Below are 17,154 nucleotides of genomic sequence, written 5' to 3' on the forward strand. Positions count from 1 at the left end.
ATCCCACTATGCTCTCTCTTTTCATTATATATTGGAGGAACACTGCACTCGGCCTGCAGGGATGTCATTAGAGGCTTTGGTATATTTAGAAGGAGCCCCAAGATATCCAGAAAGCATCCAACATTTCTCAAAAGAGTGAATTATTAAATGATTTTTATGATCAGCTCACAAAATGCTAGAATATAGAGGTTGATTTGTCTCAGACACAGTGGAGAGGTGGGCTGCTTTCAGAATAGCAACACACAGCATGCTCTGTTTACCTCCTAGTCCTGCCAGCGAGATCTAACCCCCCCTCCTCTCCTTGATCCCGGCTAATCCTCCGCGTTAATCTCCCCCAGTCGTGAGCGACAGCCAAGGCAGGAAAGGCAGGAATAGTCAGATTGTTACGGCACACAAAACAGCCTTACACCAGCCGAGCAGCCTTTCAATGGGGGAAGAAGTGTCGGCGCTCTGAGCCGCCGCCGCCGCCGCCGCCGAGCAGTCCCAGGGCCGGAGATCCTCGGGGGAGGAACCATGTGCACGACTATGTTGGTCCTCACCACCATCGCTCTCATCCTGCGCCAGAAGTTCTCCAACAAAATCAGACCGTGAGTACTTTAGCGTGAGGTGTCTTTTAGGGAAATCAACAGCTTGAGTTTTGGGGAGAAGGCTTTAAACACTTCGTAAAACTGATTCCTCTCAGAACTTCCAAATTTACACACATATGTGTTCCACGTGAGAGAGAAAGGGAGAAAGTTATCTGTATCACTGGTTTAAATCACTCCTGTGATTATTTAAGGGTTTTAAGCAACAGTGTGTGGATTAAGTCGCTGGCTACATAACAACAGTGTATGTAGTCCAGCTTTTCCTTTTTTTTAACTGGGGATGTGAATGGAGGACGACGCATCAGAGCTCTCGAGTTCATGGCTACTAATTGACTCAAAGTGCAATCTTCTCTGAACCCACCTGCCCCCCTGCCCTCCTCACCCACTGACACAGCGAAAGCAAACAAAGCCATGTGGCTGCAGCTCCATAGAGCAACATCTCACACATGTCTTACAATAATAGGACAGAAATTAGACAAATTAGACAAGACACTGAAGAAAAATAAAGACAGTTAGGGTTAGGGTTAGGGTTAGCGTCGTACACATATTTACAGTGGCGCTTAAAGGTTTATTTCTATATATCTGCATAAACATGACTCCACACATCAGCGGATTTTTTACATGGAACAAATTAAAAGGAAACATTACACTAAATGAGCCAATGTTACATATCTGTGAGTTGCAAACGTAAGTCCAGGGATCTAGGATCACAAGTTAATTTCAATTCCAAATCAGAGTCCATGTGTTCAGAAGTGTCTCCATCAATGTGATGAGACTCAGGTGTGGTTCAGTTCCTGGTTTAGTTTCAATAAATCAGGGATTTGTCTCAGCCTGATCTTCACAACACATGTTTGTGGACAAAGGAGCTTTCTGAGGAGCTCAGAGAAAGAGTTGTTGTTGCTCATCAGGCTGGAAAAGGTTCCAGAACCATCTCTAAAGAGTCTGGAACCCACAAATAATCCACAGTCAGACAGATTGAAGACGACTGTTCCCCTCCACAGGAGTGGATTAATGCACACAAGTCATTCTACAAAAGAATGGTTAAAGAAGAACAACATGTTTTGGAAAAAACAACTCAAAGTCCTGACCTTAATCCAATCGAAAAGTTATGGACGGACTTAAAGCAGAAATTCCTCCAAGCTGCTGTAGACGACGGATCAGCAGTTACCGGAAATATTTAGTAACAAGGAGGTCACAGCAGATACTGGAAACAAGGAGGCTTCACTGACTTTTACAACCCTCAGATATAAACAAATGATTCATTTTCTTGAATGTTTCATGTCTTTGACTGAGTTCCGCAGATGTTTTGAGTTTTTGGATGTTGATGATGCAGATGACTTGGAGGTAGTGGGTGTGGTGGCGTTGTGCAGAGCCTTCTAAGAGCTTTAAGGCTTGTGGATGCATGAGTCTGAGGCTGAACGAGCTCCTGAGCTCCATAATCTCACCACAGAGAGGATGAGAGGGGTTGTTCATGCTGGCTTTAAGCTTCCCTCTCATCCTCTGTCTCTATCACTGCTTCTGTCCAGCTCCATCCCCACCACAACTTGCCCAGTCTGGTGGCTCCACAGGTCCCTACACCAGCTCCCCAGCACCCTACAGCAAAGCAGATGACTGTAGGGTGGTAGGACGTCCCTAGCAGCAATTAAAGAACCAGAGTCTCCTCAGAAAGAACAGCCTGTTCTGCCTCTGTTGTTCAGTTGCACCCAAAAGGAACTTGTAGGTGTCCACCGTCTCCACCACCTTCCCCCTGAATTCTTTACTACGAGCGTTTAACGATCAAAGGTTTATCATTTTTACTTTCGGTGTCACCCATCACAGGCAGAGAGTGGATGCAGAGAAAGACGTGCCATACATGAAGAGCAACGGAACAACAGAAACCCAAAAATGACAGCGGCGAACGGTGAGCAGAAAAAAACCCAAAACAAACTAATCAGTCAGTATGAGGTCACAGGGGCGTTCAAGGGACACTATAACATCTTGCAGATGGCTTTTACGGCTTTTTACTGGTCAAGATCCAATCTTTGTGACATTTATAGATCCCTGTTTGGAACCTATTGTGCGGTCCTGTAGAGTCTCTCTTCCTGGTAAACAACCTCGCCTTCCAGACTCATCATTCCCAATTTGCAGCATTAACCTTTCTGCAATCCCAAACTGATGTGACGCTGCACAACCTGCAGAAAGGTCGAGACTCCGGCAGCACTTAGCGGTGTGTGGAACAGCTTGACCTGGAGTCTTGGCCTTTCCACAGCTTCTTCTTTTCCTCCCCCGTGCTCCTTTATAGCAGGTGGAGCTGCAACAGAAATACAACCTGCAGACGGGCAGGAAAGAAAAACACAAAGAGTTCGTCTGGATTTCAGGTCTGGTGAACGAAACTCAGTGTTTTAGTCTTTATCCGTCTTCAAACTTAGGAGAATTTTGAAAACAGGCCCATGTTATAAACCGCAACTATTTTATCTTTCATCAGAGCAAGCGTGAGGTAGTTTGAGGTTCTCATTGTGTAAGCGAGCATCCTGGCATGCTATGAAACCGTTCCACTGAAATGAAAGAGAAAGATGTGTTCTTTTTTTTGTCACGGTCCAGAACATGGTGTTACTTTCAGCAATAGCCCTGAGCGTTAAGACTGGATGAAACTGGAGTCATAAGACATGAATGTCATTCTTTAGGACATTGGATTGATAGGTGAGTCATGGGTTATTACTTCAAACCTCACCCAGAGCCACAAAACTAAACAACTTACAACTGCTAGCAGGCTAAGCAGGAGGCTCCATGATGAAACACTGCAAATGTCCATGAATCATTCAAAAACTAGACCTTTGAATGGCGCTATTCTTCATATTATATATTTTAGAGGAGGGGCTCCAGACGAGGGAAGAAAGTGGAGCAGTGGAGCATGTTACGGAGGCACAGATGCATAAAGAGCTGAGATGCCTGCCTGCCTTCCTGCCTGCCCCACATTTGGCTTCTAGGTCCTCACCGCTAAATGATTCAGAGGCAGAACAACAATCCATCATCTCTTTGGAGGGGTTATTATAAATGCATCGCATCCCCTCGCAGCCGAAACTGTTCGATGCAGACGTGAAAGGTCTCCATGTGAAGTCGTAAACCTGCTCACAGGCCTCAGATATGTTCTATTGTGCACCACAACGATATTTTCTGGCGACGTCTTTCTGAATCTTAACAGTTTACACCGTCACATATGTATTTATGATTTCAGAGTTTGTTCGCCGATAAGCTTCGAGTGTTTATCAAACAGTTTTTTCCGGTATTTACAAGAGTGAAACATTCGATGTCCTGTTCCACCCTGTGACCTGCCCTGAAAATGTCAGCAGAGATTGCAAAATATGCTACGCCTTGTAAGTGCACCGTTTATCTCAGTTTTAATGATTATCTCCGCCTGCGCCTGTGCCACGCAAGTAATCATTACCTCCAAATATCATAACTTTCTTTTAATCTTTTTTGGCACTTTCATGCTTTATAAAACATCCTCCATCCCACTGGATTGCAGAATGGACACGGCCGAGCAGATCAATTAACAGATTCATCATGGCAGAGGAAGGAAACAGCTTCTCTCCTGACACTGACATTCCTGCATGCGAGTGCCCTTCCAGACGTTTAAAACTGAGGTTCAGAGTCTGTGTTTTAATCTGGTGATGGAGCTCAGGAAACCTCACAAAGACGCCTAAAGAGCAGAGATGCCTGCCCCACATTTGGCTTCTAAGTAGTCACCGCTAAATGATTCAGAGGCACAACAACAAGCCATCGCCTCTTTGGATAAATACACCACCTTCGTGCAGCCACACTGTTAAATGTAGAAATGAATAAAAGAAGTGACCGCCGTAAACCACCCAGTAAATATGACATACACAAAAAAAAAGCACAGCATCCTGTCAGGAGGCTTTGACGTTACCTTACCCTTGTTATCTGAATAATTTTAAGTGCTGTGCTGAGTCAGGCTGAGTTGTTTTATTTCCTAACATCCTTCATGACTTTGCATTTTGTTTTGTTTTGTTTTGTTTTGTCCTCCTCCTCCTCCTCCTCCTCCTCCTCACCCCGACCTCCTTAGTCTGACGAGCATCAGCCGGAGAAACACATGCAAAAGAATAAATCAGAATTTGTTTTGTGTTCTTTCTGCTTTTCCCTCCAGTGGCTCCTGATTTATTTCCCGGTCTACTACAAGAGAGACTCCGTGAAATCTTTTGTTCTCCTCTTTCATTGATCCGATCCTGACTCGGCTGCAGTTGACAGCTCACGCCGAGGCTCCCGCCAGGAGTTTGAGAAAAAAAAAAAAAAAAAAAACAGCAAACAACAACAACAACAAGGAGGCCTGTTTTGATCACGGCTTCCCTTTGTCTGTCCAGCTCTCATTACTGGAGCAGGAAGCAGCAGCTGAGGCAACATTTCAGCTCAGAGGAAGAGGAAACCTGACAAATGCCGAATTGACAACATTCCTCACGCCTGCTTCAACACACTGTGATCAGAGGGTTTAACATGACAGAAATGTGCCTCCATGTTAATAATAATAAGAATAATTATAATAATAAGCCTCAATTATTTTTTCTTTCTTTGATTAATTAAATGATTTATGTGTTTGAAGCTTTCAGAAGTGGCCTGATGTCTCCTCACATGCAGGATGAAGTCGTGTGTTGGACTGTTTGTGGCGTGCAGGGCCGTCCTGTGAACCTTAAAGCTTTTTGTTGTCCTCACAGATGAAGCCCAGTGTCTGAATAAACCAATGAAAGTCAACTGTGTGCAGCTGATCGCCCGTTTTGTTTTGTTCTTTTCCTCACATGCACGAAGACTTGAAGCGTTTCATTCCCTGGTGATTGATTTTCGACTATTTTCCCCTCCCTCCAGCAAATTTGACGTTGTTGTTGAAAACGTCTCTAGATATTTTGCAGAACCCCAGAGCTTCAAACTCGTATGGTGTAGCTACTCTACAAATTATTTCCATCCTCCAAAATTGCCATTTGACTGTATGACATGATAATTACCATAAATGTGTGCCGTTTAATCTGTTGAGAAAGCTACAGAGTTGAATGAAACAGACTGATCGCACTGATTTAGCACAGAGGAAACAACTGTTCCACATTTAGAGGTTTAAAAAGGTGCTGTCTCCTATTTTCCTGTGTTTATCTGTGTTTTAAAACAAAGATGGCCCAGTCACAACCTTGAAAAGCCTTTTTTTGTGATGCTGCTGCAGGACATTGCAGGAAAACTGAGCTGATTAGTTGTGCAACATCAAAGCTAGACGTAAAGATTTACAGTGCATCCTACAGAAGATGAATAATTCAGTTTTTATTGATTGATTTTCTGAGCTCTGACGCCCCCTGCTGGTGAACCAGAGTGGTAGATTTAATAAAATAAATCCTGAACAAACAGATAAAAACATCAGCCGACATTAAAAACGAGCAGCTTTATCTTTTTAATTACAAATTTAAACAGCTTTGTCACACTTTTCCCTCACGGAGAGCGCGTCAAAGCTACTCCACCCACAATGCACCGCGAACTGTAAACAGGAAACGTTTGACCGGTTGTTGCTAGGCTACGGCTTCTGCGAATCTCTTTCAAACCTAAAAACTCGCGTCTTTTTTTCTGTTTTCTGTTTATATTTATTTAATTTAAATTACAAAGTTTATGATTTAAGACTGAACTATCTTCCGTGTGTCGCGTGGCTAACGCGTGGCTAACGCGTGGCCGTGAATTAGACGTGTAACCGTTCAATTTAACCGTTAAACTTTAAAATGCTAAACGAGGCTAGCTACTTGAACGCTTAACTGCTATTTACATAGACACTGGATTAATTAAACCTGCTAGCTACTTACCCCTACTCACTAATGATCTCCATGCTACACTCGTGTTAGCATGAAGGCTAATGCTAACAGCTATGCTAGAGAGGAGGGGGGGTTACCAATGGAGACGAGTGACGCCTGATCAGATTTAGCTAATGCTAGCTAGCCTGCCAGCTAGCTAAATCATAACGGTATCTGTCAGTCTGCAGAGATTCAAGATGGTGAGTGTTTATTTTAGTGATTTTTAAAGGCTGACGTGATTCTTGAAGTATTATCTTGAATAAGCACGTGTGTTAACTATTTATTTTTACTTAAATAATCGCATTACTTATTTACAGGCTACAAAACAGAAGGCTAAAACCTCTAAAAGTAAGTTCATACTGTACTAAATACATCCACTGTTAATCAAATCGAGATTACTTCTTTGTTAAAATATCACATAGTGTGTTTTATAGCCTGTCCTTAGAGACACAAGCTAACAGACAGCATGTCTACAGAATGACTGTATGTCCCCTGGTTGTTTTCTCAAGGTTCCTTCAAAGATGACGATTTGCTCGACAGCTTGTTTGATGACAAAAGTAAGTGGTAAGATTTATAAGGATCAGCGTAAGAAGTATTATCATTGCGACCTTAATACTTTTATTTTGACAATTTGCTCAACAGAGCAACCAGTGAGGGTTAAAGAAGCTCAAGGCAGAGAATTAAACCGGTAAGTTGGAAGAATTCGAGATTTACTGCAGGTACTAGCAAGCATAGCTCATTATTCATCTTGTTTTCAATTATTCCTGCTTTTCCAGCTCATCTGCCACTGATAATATCTTCAGTATGCTGGCAGAGGAGTTGAAGCGGGACGGCGTGGACTCAGAGGTGTGTACAGACATCACATTTACACTCCCAGTCATTTCAACACTTCATTGTCTTTTAATTACTTTCTTATTTCTGTCGAAGAACTCTGACGTCTCAGCAGCCGATCCCGGTGACATCCTGAAGAACATGAAGGTAGACTCTTATCAAAATGTGCAACAGCAGAGGCGCGGTGTTCAGTTTGCAAAGTGTGACTGCTGTTTTGTTTTGTTCTCCATCTTTATTCAGGACCTGGATGATATGGAAGTCGAGCTATTTTCGTTGAAGAAAAAGCCCCCCAGTTCAGCTCCTGCACAAACAACAAAGCAGTCCCGTAGTGAAGGGCCAAAGAAAGACTCTACCGTGCTGGAAAGTAGCACAAAACCAGAGGGAGCAGGTGCGTCAGTGCAGAGTGTTTTTTTTTGTTTGCATAAATAATTTCGAGTTAAAAGCATCAATCTGAGAGGATTTTATCCGCCTCACCTTCGCTCAGGTGAGCCCAGCAGAGGAGTGAAGAAGCCAAACTCTGCACCTTCGTCCACGACACGTAACTACAAGAAGTTCACCTTCTCAGGTGAGGACGTCTCGCTGTCACATCTGAGCTTTACGTAGTTTAACAAAAGTCTTGCTGGCTCATAGCTTTACTTTGTTTTTCTCAAACTTTAACTCAAGACAGCGGTGGTGATGATGAAGGTGTTGGTCAGACACCTCACACTAAAGGTACATTAGTAAACATAATGTGTTTGAGAAGTGCACACTGTGAAAAATGTTGAACAACGTATTGAATTCCCAAAGAAATGATTAAATATTTGTTGAGGTTTTTATTTGTGCGTCCACATTAACATATACAGTGCAGTTTAAAGATTTTTTGCGCTCTTCAGTCTGCTGAAGTGGTACTGCATATAAAATATTTCAATAAATCCAGTCTAGTACAACACTGCTGCAAGTTGTAGGTGTAAAAATTTAGTTTAATTTCCTCTCCAGATCTAGACGACCCCCTGGCTGACCTCCTCGATGACCTCCTCCCAGATGAAACTAAGCCTGAATCTAAATCTAATCAGACCAAACCTGAGAAACCTGCACCATCTCCGTCAGCATCCCCCGTCCTAAAGACTGAAACAAGTAAGACTTTCCTTTTTCATCCTCATTTCTACAAGTAATCATCAAACGCTCAATGTGTGTGTGTGTATGTATTATTTGCTCACCAGCGAAGGCAGCAAAGAAAAGTGACTTTACGTTCGACGAGAAGGACGACCTAATGGATGCGCTTGGATTTGACGGTGATAAAAGCAGTGCCAAGAAAAAGGGGACTCCACTTTGGTCTGCTAAGGAAAGGTAACAGCGAGTCTTTGTCGTCCTTGTTTATTGTACTCGAATGATGAATAATTTCTGCGTCTGGGCTTTGGGCTGCAGCTAAAAACAAACAAAGGCTCGACAACAAACCAACATCCGTTTCTCTTCTAATTAGTTTTGCCTCCGCTGTTTCTTGATTCGTCATCTGTTCCCTGTTCCTCTCAGGAGCGATGCTCCTCAGAGAACTCGCACTAGAATCGATGAGATTCTGGAGAGTTTCACTTCACCAGGTGCGAAGGACGACCAGCTTCAGTCTGAGGAGAAGAGGCAACATGAAAAGAGCTCCGCTGGGAAAGGTGATAATAGAGCAACGTGGTTTTGTGCTTTTTTTGTGTGTGTGTGCAAGTGCTGTTTTAAAATACTGACACAGTAACGCTCCCGTTTATCAGAGTCACTTTTAGAGGATGACCTGACGTTCGGGTCCTATCAGCCCACTCTGGTTTCTACTCCTGAAGGTCGCCAGTCCCGCAGACAGTCTGTCAGGTGAGTGCAGCGTCCTTGTTTAACAGCAGGCAGCCGCTTTGGACAGCACCGTTTAGACTTTGTCTTCTTTCGATTAGATTTTCCACAGAGGACGTGTCTGCCTCTACGCCAGAAAAGAAAGCAACGCCCACCCCCACTCGACACCGCAGCTCGGCCGACTGGCTCGGCCTCAAGACAAACGACGATCTTAACTATCTGGAAGATGATCACAAAGAAGTCAAGAGTTCAACAGAGTCTCCAAAACCCCCCTCCTCTCCGTTACTGGAGAGAAAGCCCGACTTGACATCTGTTGCTAAAACAGCAGCAGACGCCCCGGCGCCGACTAATAATAATAATGTCACCAGACAAACTAAGTCAGAGGTTTCCAAAAGCCAGAGGAAAAACGAGGAAGAGGAGGATGACTGGTTAGCTGGAGCGCTGAGCAGGAGGAAGGCTCTGTCAGGCTCAAACACAGAGGCAATAACTTCCAAACAGGAGGACTCGTTATTCCTGGGAGACGAGGTGGATCTGGAGTCGAGTGTTAGGTACTGTTCACAACAATAGAAGCAACACACTGACAGAACATATGTGTCTCTGAGTAATGAATAAACACCTGGTCTTGTTCTCGGTAGACAAGCTGCTTCACAGAGAGGCAAAGAAGACACTCTTCTGTCTGTGAAGGAAACTAGGTAAGATGTGTGTCGTGTGAATCCATCAAATTAAAAGACACAACATTTTTATGATTTATTCATTTTGCTTTTGTTTTGTGCAGTGACACTTTTCTGGGTCGACCCGGCCCTGCTGCTCATTCCACCCCCGTCAGGGAGGAGACGGCCAGACGAGGTATCTGTCACACGCTGATACGATGATTATTTAATTTATCCCGCAGTAAAATGATCATTCATATTTTACAGCCACCTTTTCATGACCTCGTGCTGAGCTCCTGAAGAACAGCTCATATCTAAAACTCTGCGTCGCTCCAAATCTTTTAAATCACGTCTTCTTCTTCTTCTTCTTCTCGTGCCTCTCAGCTCCACTACTTTCCCCTTCTGTAGTTAATGAACGTACACCCGCCACGCAGCATTACCCCCCCTCCACCTTAACCTCATCCTCACTAACCCCTCGCCACGCTGAAACCCTTAGTGTGTCTCCTCCCTCAGATTCTCCTGCTCAACCTGCTGATCCCATACCAGCCTCTGCTGCTAACATTAGCCACCCCCAACGCCCTCCATCCACTCAGGGATCCAGGATGCTAAAGGAGTCCGGTCAGGCTTCAGGTGAAACCCTGCAGCAGCCGCCCGGCTCTCTGCCCTCTGCGCTGCCTGGTACAACATGGTGTAAGTAACCGTAGGGAAAAGTCGATTTAGCACTTCACGACTCAGATTGTTACTCATGTCTGTTTTCTTTCCTGCAGTTCCACAACAGAACCAAACACAGAACACCTCAGGTGCTGTCCAACAACAGGTAATGCTGCTTGTCTGGAATGAGGACGTCATAACAGATAATATGACTTATTTAAAACTCCTTTCTTCCTCTGAACAGGCGACTTTCTCATCAGACATTCTGCAACAGCTGCTGCTACAACAGCAGGTGAGAATCTACTCAGATTTATCAGTCAGATCAGATTCATCGCCCCAGGTTAGGTCCTGATTCTTCTCTTCTCCTGAAGCTGATGCAGACTCGGCTGCTGGGTCTGGGAGGTGGTGTCGATGCTGGGGTCATTGAGAGACTTCCAGACAAACAGCAACAACCTGCAGATTATCAGGCTCTGCAGGCGCGCATCATCCAGCTGGAGGGACAGGTGTGTGTTTGTATAATTAACCTCAACGCTGCATGAGCTCCCAAACTGTTTCTAAAACTACAATGTGTTGTCATCCAGGTGAAGACGCTGCAGCTGGAGCGAGACCAGAGCCAGATGGTGCTGGAGAACATCCAACAGCAGCATAAACACACCGTGGAACTCATGGAGAACACACACAAGTAGTTGATTCCCCTCATTCGCTCTGTAAATGCATCTTTAAGATACGTTTCACGCGACTGACACGCCGTCTGTGGATCTCCAGGGCTCGTGTGAAGTTGCTCGAGGATTCGTCCGCCCAGCGGGAAACACAGATGCAGCGAGAGTGCGAGGACCTGATGGAACGCCTGACCGCGGTGACACGGTCCGCCGAGCACGAGCGCTCGGAGCTGCAGGCGCAGTACCAGCGAAAACTGGCTCAGGCCCAACAGGACAGAGACCGGGAGGTGGAGAGACTCAGAGATCTGCAGAGGTAAAACTGCAAACCTCATTTTAAAGTTGTCGAACCTTCCACACACACCATAAGACACAACGAAAGTTAAGGGCAGCATTCATTTCAGAAACTGTTCATGTCAAAAGACTTCTCAATACAATACCTCAGTAAGTCCCAAGTCCCATCAAGAAAAATATAAATATTAAGCTATAGATCTAGATATATCCTTCTTCACCGTCCAGAAAATCCATCTTGGAGATGAAGAAAGATCACGAGGATCAGGTCCAGAGACTGAAGAGGCTAAAGAACGAGGAGATTGACGCTGTTACAAGTGCAACATCTCAGACCAGGTCAGAGAAAAATATATACTCCTAATTCAACACTTCTTTATGGTTTCGTGTGAAGATTCAGTGCAGATACAGTTTGATATGCTGTCTGAAGCATTTTTCTTTTTGGTCCAGGTCTCTGGCAGGAGTGATCGAGCAGATGGAGCAGTTCTCTTCTCGACTTGGCGAGCTTTCTTCTCGGGTGGAGAGCACTCACGAGCAAACGGCTCACGGCCTGGAGCAAGGGGCGCGGCACAGAGACGAGCAGCTTCGAAGTAGGGCGCGCACGCACATCCACACGCTTCCATCAAATGGGTCAAGACGCCAGTCGTGTTAAGAGCGCCGAGGTCACCCTCTGAATGTGCGTTTCAGCCATGCAGGACCGTCTGGCCCAGCAGCAGAGAGCCATGGCAGAGGAGAGAGCTTACCTCAAGGAAATTATCTCCAGGATGGACACGCAGCTGAACGAGCAGCAGAGACAGCTCGAGAAGGTGAGGATGGAAAAACTCCAAGAGAACAACGGCGTACGCTATTTTTAGACAAAGTGTATTTGCTTTGAAATAACAGTTTGATGCACGTTAAAGAATATTCTGAGACTTCAAAACACAGCTTTTGTGATCGGAGAACTTGGAGAATTTCTTGACGACGTTTCTCCCGAGTCTTGAGTTTAAAATGACTGGTGCAGATGGGCTGGAAGAGGTGGAATTTAATTGAATTCCTGGATGAATTTCCACCTTTAATACCTTTTATTTTGATCATCAACAACAGGGCCTATATACAAAGACACCTGAAGATACTGAGAGAAACATCCTTGATTTTAAATCCTGTAGAAACATCTGTGAAGGTTCTCAGTCATTCATTCATGGTATAAATGTAAAGAACAAGCTGAAACAAGCACAACTGGACATGTAGAGTTTAGTGAAGACGTTTCTTCCAAGTCTTTATTTTCTTAAAGTCTGGTGTTTTTTGTTTTTTTTTGTGTCGGGTGCTTCAGGAGCGCTGGAAGGTGACCGCAGAGCAGGCCAAAGCCGAGTCGACCCAGAGAGGCCTGGAGGAGGAGCGGCGCGTCCAGAGCATGCAGCTCAGCATGGAGAGAGAGGAGCTGGAAAGAGCGAAGGTGAGGCTGACGAAAAAAAATAAAAACACATCCACGTCTGTGCTGAGCGTCAGACCGACTCCCCTTCTCCTCCGTCTGGTCTCCCCACCAGAGCGCTCTCCTGGAGGAGCAGAAGTCGGTGATGCAGCACTGTGCTGATGAGAGGAGGAAGCTGGCGGCCGAGTGGGCTCACTTCCACGCCCAGGAGAAGCAGTGGCGCGAGAGGTCTGAGCGGGACGTCAGCAGCCTCCTGGAGAAGAGGGAAGGATCCATCCTCAGTCTGGCTCAGGTGAGCTTCACCGACCTCTTCATTAGTTTACTAGTATTAAATAATAAAGTTTGTAGATTCTCAAAGAAACATTGTGTGTCTTCTGTAGGATCAAGCAGACCTGAAGCTCCGCATGGCCGAGCTGAAGCAGAAGGAGACGGCCGTGTCACAGGAGCGAGAGACTCTGGAGAGGCTGAGAGAAGAACTGGACAGAGAGAAAGAGAAGTTAAGCAGCACAGCGCTCAGGCTCAAAACACGAGCCCAGGAGGTCGAGGCCTTCAGCAAGGTAACTTCACGCCACACTGACTTATACACAAGTATCCGGTGCGTTGTGACGGACGTTTGACCACGCCTTTTGCTTCGCAGCTCGCTGCAGACAAGTTCGAGGAGGGAGAACGAGCTCTGCAGGAGGCGAAGCGTGTGGAGGCTCAACACGAGGCACGACTGAGGAACATTCATTCCCAGACGGAGCACCTGAGGCAGCAGGAGCAACGCGTCCTGAAGGTATGAGCCTCGGTCAGATCGCTGTGACGTCACCTCCAGACTGTGACAGTACGGTTGTACATTAACACCTGTTGTCATAGGAACGGCTGCAGTTAAGTCACGTGCAGAAGGACACAGAAAGCCAGAGGCACAACGTTTCCATTACACCGTTACCTCTAGTGACTCCTCCTCTTTTACCAGGTGAGCTTCTAAAACCTAAACCCTGTCATTAAAAATTACAAGTAAAACGATTTCATGTGTTGATGGTTTATTTTCTGTGCAGATCCAGTTTCAGTGTTGCCCGAGCCTGAGCTGACTGCAACCCTGGACCTTCTCCCTCCTCCTTCACTGTCCAACACTCGCTCTATGGCGCTCCAGGCCAGTCTGGCTCTGTGGAAGTACACCGCAGAAAAGGTAACCAGACAAAGAGAACACTTTTATTTCTTAATATATCTCATGTATTATGGAGATACTACTTTTACAAGGTACATTAAAACCATCCTGGACATACCAGATACTTTTATCAGAGCAAACCGTAAACGGAACCAATATTATCAGCTGTCCAAATGTCATGTAACAGGTTCATTTTAATACCAAAAAGAAGGTGCAACGATGTTATCACATGTTGTGACAGTAGATATTTAACACTAAAGTCCTTACTGAAGATTTGCCAACACGGCATCACTAAATCAGTTACTGTTTCTCTATTCTGCCGGCCTTAGGCAGATGGGTCCCTCCATATTAACTGGTTCTACTCAATGTTTCTTTCTGTTAAAAAGGGAGTTTTTCAGTGGGTTTCAGACCAGATGTAAAGCGTCTTGAGACAAACTGTATTGTTATTGACGCTATATAAATTAAAATGAATTAGCCTAATCAGACTCTTTAACATCATTTCCTAGCCCTTCTGTTGCTGAGCTTCTTTTCAGGACATACAAAAGCACAGTATATACAACCGGTCATTATCTCACATCTTTCTAGTTGCAATACAACTCCTATTGGAGTTTGTTGTTTTACTCGTATTAATGAATGTCAATATATATTTAACCTCCTTAACACCTCAATCTACACAAGTTGGTTGTTTCAACTTCTAACTAGCCACTGTAATTTTTACCTGATGCAATATGTAAATATTTTTTGTACATATCCGTCTGCCATATTCTATTTTTTGTATCTTTTGCATCTTGCACTGTTGTTTCCTGCCGCTGTAACACCTTAATTTACCCACAGGGATAAATTAAGTCCTATCTTATATCTTAAAAATTCAGGGTCTATGTACTTATTCTTAAATCAAAGTTCAAGCTTTTTTAGCAAATGTGGCAACACACCAGATCAGAAAATGCACTCATTAAGCAAATTGTAGAGTTTTTATTTATCACAAAAATAATGCAATTACAATTTCAAGTTTTTATAAACACTAAAAAATTCAAGCAGCAACAAAAACAGAATTCCAGGACGTGTGGGAACCATAGAGAACTGAAGTTGGATTTAATACAGTCACTAGAGCTCATAGAAATACACAGACAAATGTTTTTTGAACTTTGTCACAAATCTTTCTGGCGTTTCTTGCCCACAGGACCGAGAATTCCTCCAAGAGGAACAGATCTTTCTGGAGAATCTGAAGAAGAAATCTTACAGATCATCTTTCAGCACAGATTGACCAACACATGCTGGATCATGGTAGAGTTTCCAGGTGCTGAGTACTTGAATTTTATACATCGTTTTATGAAACATTATGTTTTTATACCAATAAATCTTGCATTCAGTATCAGACGTCTGCTTCTCCTCTGACTCCATCTGTTAAAAAACAAAAAAACAATGTCTTCAAACTCTAAACACACCAAAGCTTCACTGTATCATCTCTCCATTCAAGCCTCAGGTTACCATGAATCCACACATGAGTTCAGACAGGGATAACTTGTATCATCACCGGCTTGATTCAAATTAAATCAGTCCTGCAGAATTTACCTGTTGGTTTCCTCTACAGATGATCATCCTCTAACAGTCTCCTTTCATCACTGCCACATCTGTACAGAAGAGAAATCACATCTGGGTCATTTAAAAGCTCATCACACGAGTCAGAAGCAAAACGTTTGAGCATTTCTCAGAACAGCTATTTCCATCGTCAGTTATCGCATCAGACGGCACTTCCTATGCAGCAGTTTTCATCACTGAATGAGTGGAAACACAAATCACAACAAAATAATATTAGAACAAACCTTTTTCACTGCATCTCCTGCTGCTGGACGAACCAAGGCCAAGCACAGACCTGCAAACAACACCAGCTCATTAATGAGAATTCATCCACAAACACGTGGTTTTAAACAAACTCAGCCTGCAGCAGCTCAGGGATAATTGGTTTCCACAATGTTTTTTCAGACAGGGATAACAAACTCATCATATGAAGTGCAGGTCAGATAAAAGCTGTCACACCACTTTACTTTACTGCAGATTTACCTTTAAAATGGTCCTTAGATGAAGGTGAGCGTCATTCCACGTCATTCAGAGCTGCCTATAAAAAAGTAAAGCATTAAATAAGTTGTGTATTAATAGATCTAACATAAACTGCTAGTTAAATTAATAAATGATGTTCTGGCTCAGTCTATATTACCTGCCCAGCGTGGTCTTCTCGCACGTGTCGGCCCGGCTAGAAGAAAGCTAACAGCTAGCTAACCGGCATTAACTGGCTCAACTAAACTGCTAACAGCTTCCATACTTCCACACATCAAGTCTCGTCAATTACTCGTCAAATCATCGCCAGTTCACGGCGGCTCGTCGTCATTAAATATTATATTTCTACATAAACGAGGCTCAACAGCTAGAAAAGACATGCTGAAGTTCTCCGAGCTTCCTCCTGCACTCCAGAGACGAAGAAGACCGGAAATCTCGCGCGATCACGTTTTTATATGTTGGCTAACGTCACATGTCATGTGATTATTGCGACCGGATGTGTTTTTATTTTATTTTATTTTATTTTATTTACTTTTTTCTTCAAATTTAAAAAATGTCCTCCATAGTTTTGTAACAAAACGTTCACAATTAATAATATTATTAGAGAGTATTAATCAAACTATTAAAAGTTTAAGCTGCAAAACTTTAAGTTAGCATGTAGGCTAACCACTTCATTCATTTAAATGGAGAAAAATTAGCAATATCGTTCAACACAATTTCCTCATTAGGGAAAAGTTTCAGTAGTTTGGAAGAAAGCATAAGTTAAAGTTTGGGGATGTTTTCTTTTTATCATATTTTAATATTATTTAAATATGTTATTATTTTACTATTATAACAGGATAATACGTTTTGTAAAGTGGTTACGGTGTGATAGTCTGATTATTTAAAAAAGTGGATTTATTTTATCAAACTAATATGGATTAAAAATAAACTCATTGTTATAGTAATAATAGTGTAATAAAAAAGCAGTATTCATTAATTTAAATGGGAGCAAATAGCAACAACAGACTACTTTTTTAAGAGTAATTTTATAAATGTGCACTCTATAGTTCTACAGCAATACGCTCACATTGTACAATAAATATTTCAGGCTACTATTATAAGTGAGTAATAAGTTTAATAGGCCTGAAGTGTTTTATCTGGCTGAGGTGTTGTTATCTGATGACATATGGTTTAAAAAGCCAGGAAAGTGGACCTTGAATTATTTTGTCTTTACTAGAAATAAGTTAATTCCCCAATAATAGTAATTTAAATGGAAAGTAAAGTGGGGA

General features: G+C 43.4%; 1 protein-coding gene and 2 long non-coding RNA genes across 3 annotated transcripts; 2 read left to right on the top strand and 1 right to left on the bottom strand.

Annotated features, from left to right (window-relative positions):
• Positions 1 to 315: 315 nt before the first annotated feature.
• LOC311506413 lies at positions 316 to 5,379 on the top strand. Its single transcript, XR_014699695.1, has 3 exons — positions 316 to 587; positions 2,403 to 2,484; positions 4,729 to 5,379. It is a non-coding gene; the product is annotated as an uncharacterized lncRNA (long non-coding RNA).
• A 712-nt stretch (positions 5,380 to 6,091) lies between these two features.
• fbf1 (Fas binding factor 1) lies at positions 6,092 to 15,147 on the top strand. The gene is made up of 31 exons (XM_084570592.1): positions 6,092 to 6,594; positions 6,712 to 6,742; positions 6,904 to 6,951; positions 7,037 to 7,082; positions 7,171 to 7,240; positions 7,322 to 7,372; positions 7,466 to 7,613; positions 7,710 to 7,790; positions 8,201 to 8,338; positions 8,425 to 8,551; positions 8,735 to 8,865; positions 8,959 to 9,052; positions 9,130 to 9,576; positions 9,664 to 9,720; positions 9,804 to 9,874; positions 10,192 to 10,368; positions 10,446 to 10,495; positions 10,574 to 10,621; positions 10,701 to 10,832; positions 10,911 to 11,011; positions 11,095 to 11,301; positions 11,505 to 11,612; positions 11,724 to 11,863; positions 11,961 to 12,079; positions 12,583 to 12,705; positions 12,797 to 12,973; positions 13,062 to 13,238; positions 13,319 to 13,456; positions 13,537 to 13,636; positions 13,719 to 13,849; positions 15,009 to 15,147. The coding sequence occupies exons 1-31, from the start codon at positions 6,592 to 6,594 to the stop codon at positions 15,090 to 15,092; spliced, it is 3,555 nt and encodes a 1,184-aa protein (XP_084426718.1). The 5' UTR covers positions 6,092 to 6,591; the 3' UTR covers positions 15,093 to 15,147.
• LOC311506586 lies at positions 14,563 to 16,289 on the bottom strand. Its single transcript, XR_014699699.1, has 5 exons — positions 16,044 to 16,289; positions 15,890 to 15,944; positions 15,652 to 15,701; positions 15,401 to 15,459; positions 14,563 to 15,229 (listed from the first exon to the last, which is right to left on the bottom strand). It is a non-coding gene; the product is annotated as an uncharacterized lncRNA (long non-coding RNA).
• Between the last annotated feature and the right edge of the window lie 865 nt (positions 16,290 to 17,154).

This window comes from Chelon labrosus, assembly GCF_963514085.1.
Source record: "Chelon labrosus genome assembly, chromosome: 21".
Taxonomy (NCBI): Eukaryota; Metazoa; Chordata; class Actinopteri; order Mugiliformes; family Mugilidae; genus Chelon; species Chelon labrosus.

What these genes read in the sequence shown, in the direction of transcription:
- fbf1 (XM_084570592.1), top strand. An exon ending in GAAGGCTAAAACCTCTAAAA is followed by an intron (nt 6,743 to 6,903) that starts GTAAGTTCATAC and finishes TGTTTTCTCAAG; the next exon opens with GTTCCTTCAAAGATGACGAT. An exon ending in CAGCTTGTTTGATGACAAAA is followed by an intron (nt 6,952 to 7,036) that starts GTAAGTGGTAAG and finishes TTTGCTCAACAG; the next exon opens with AGCAACCAGTGAGGGTTAAA.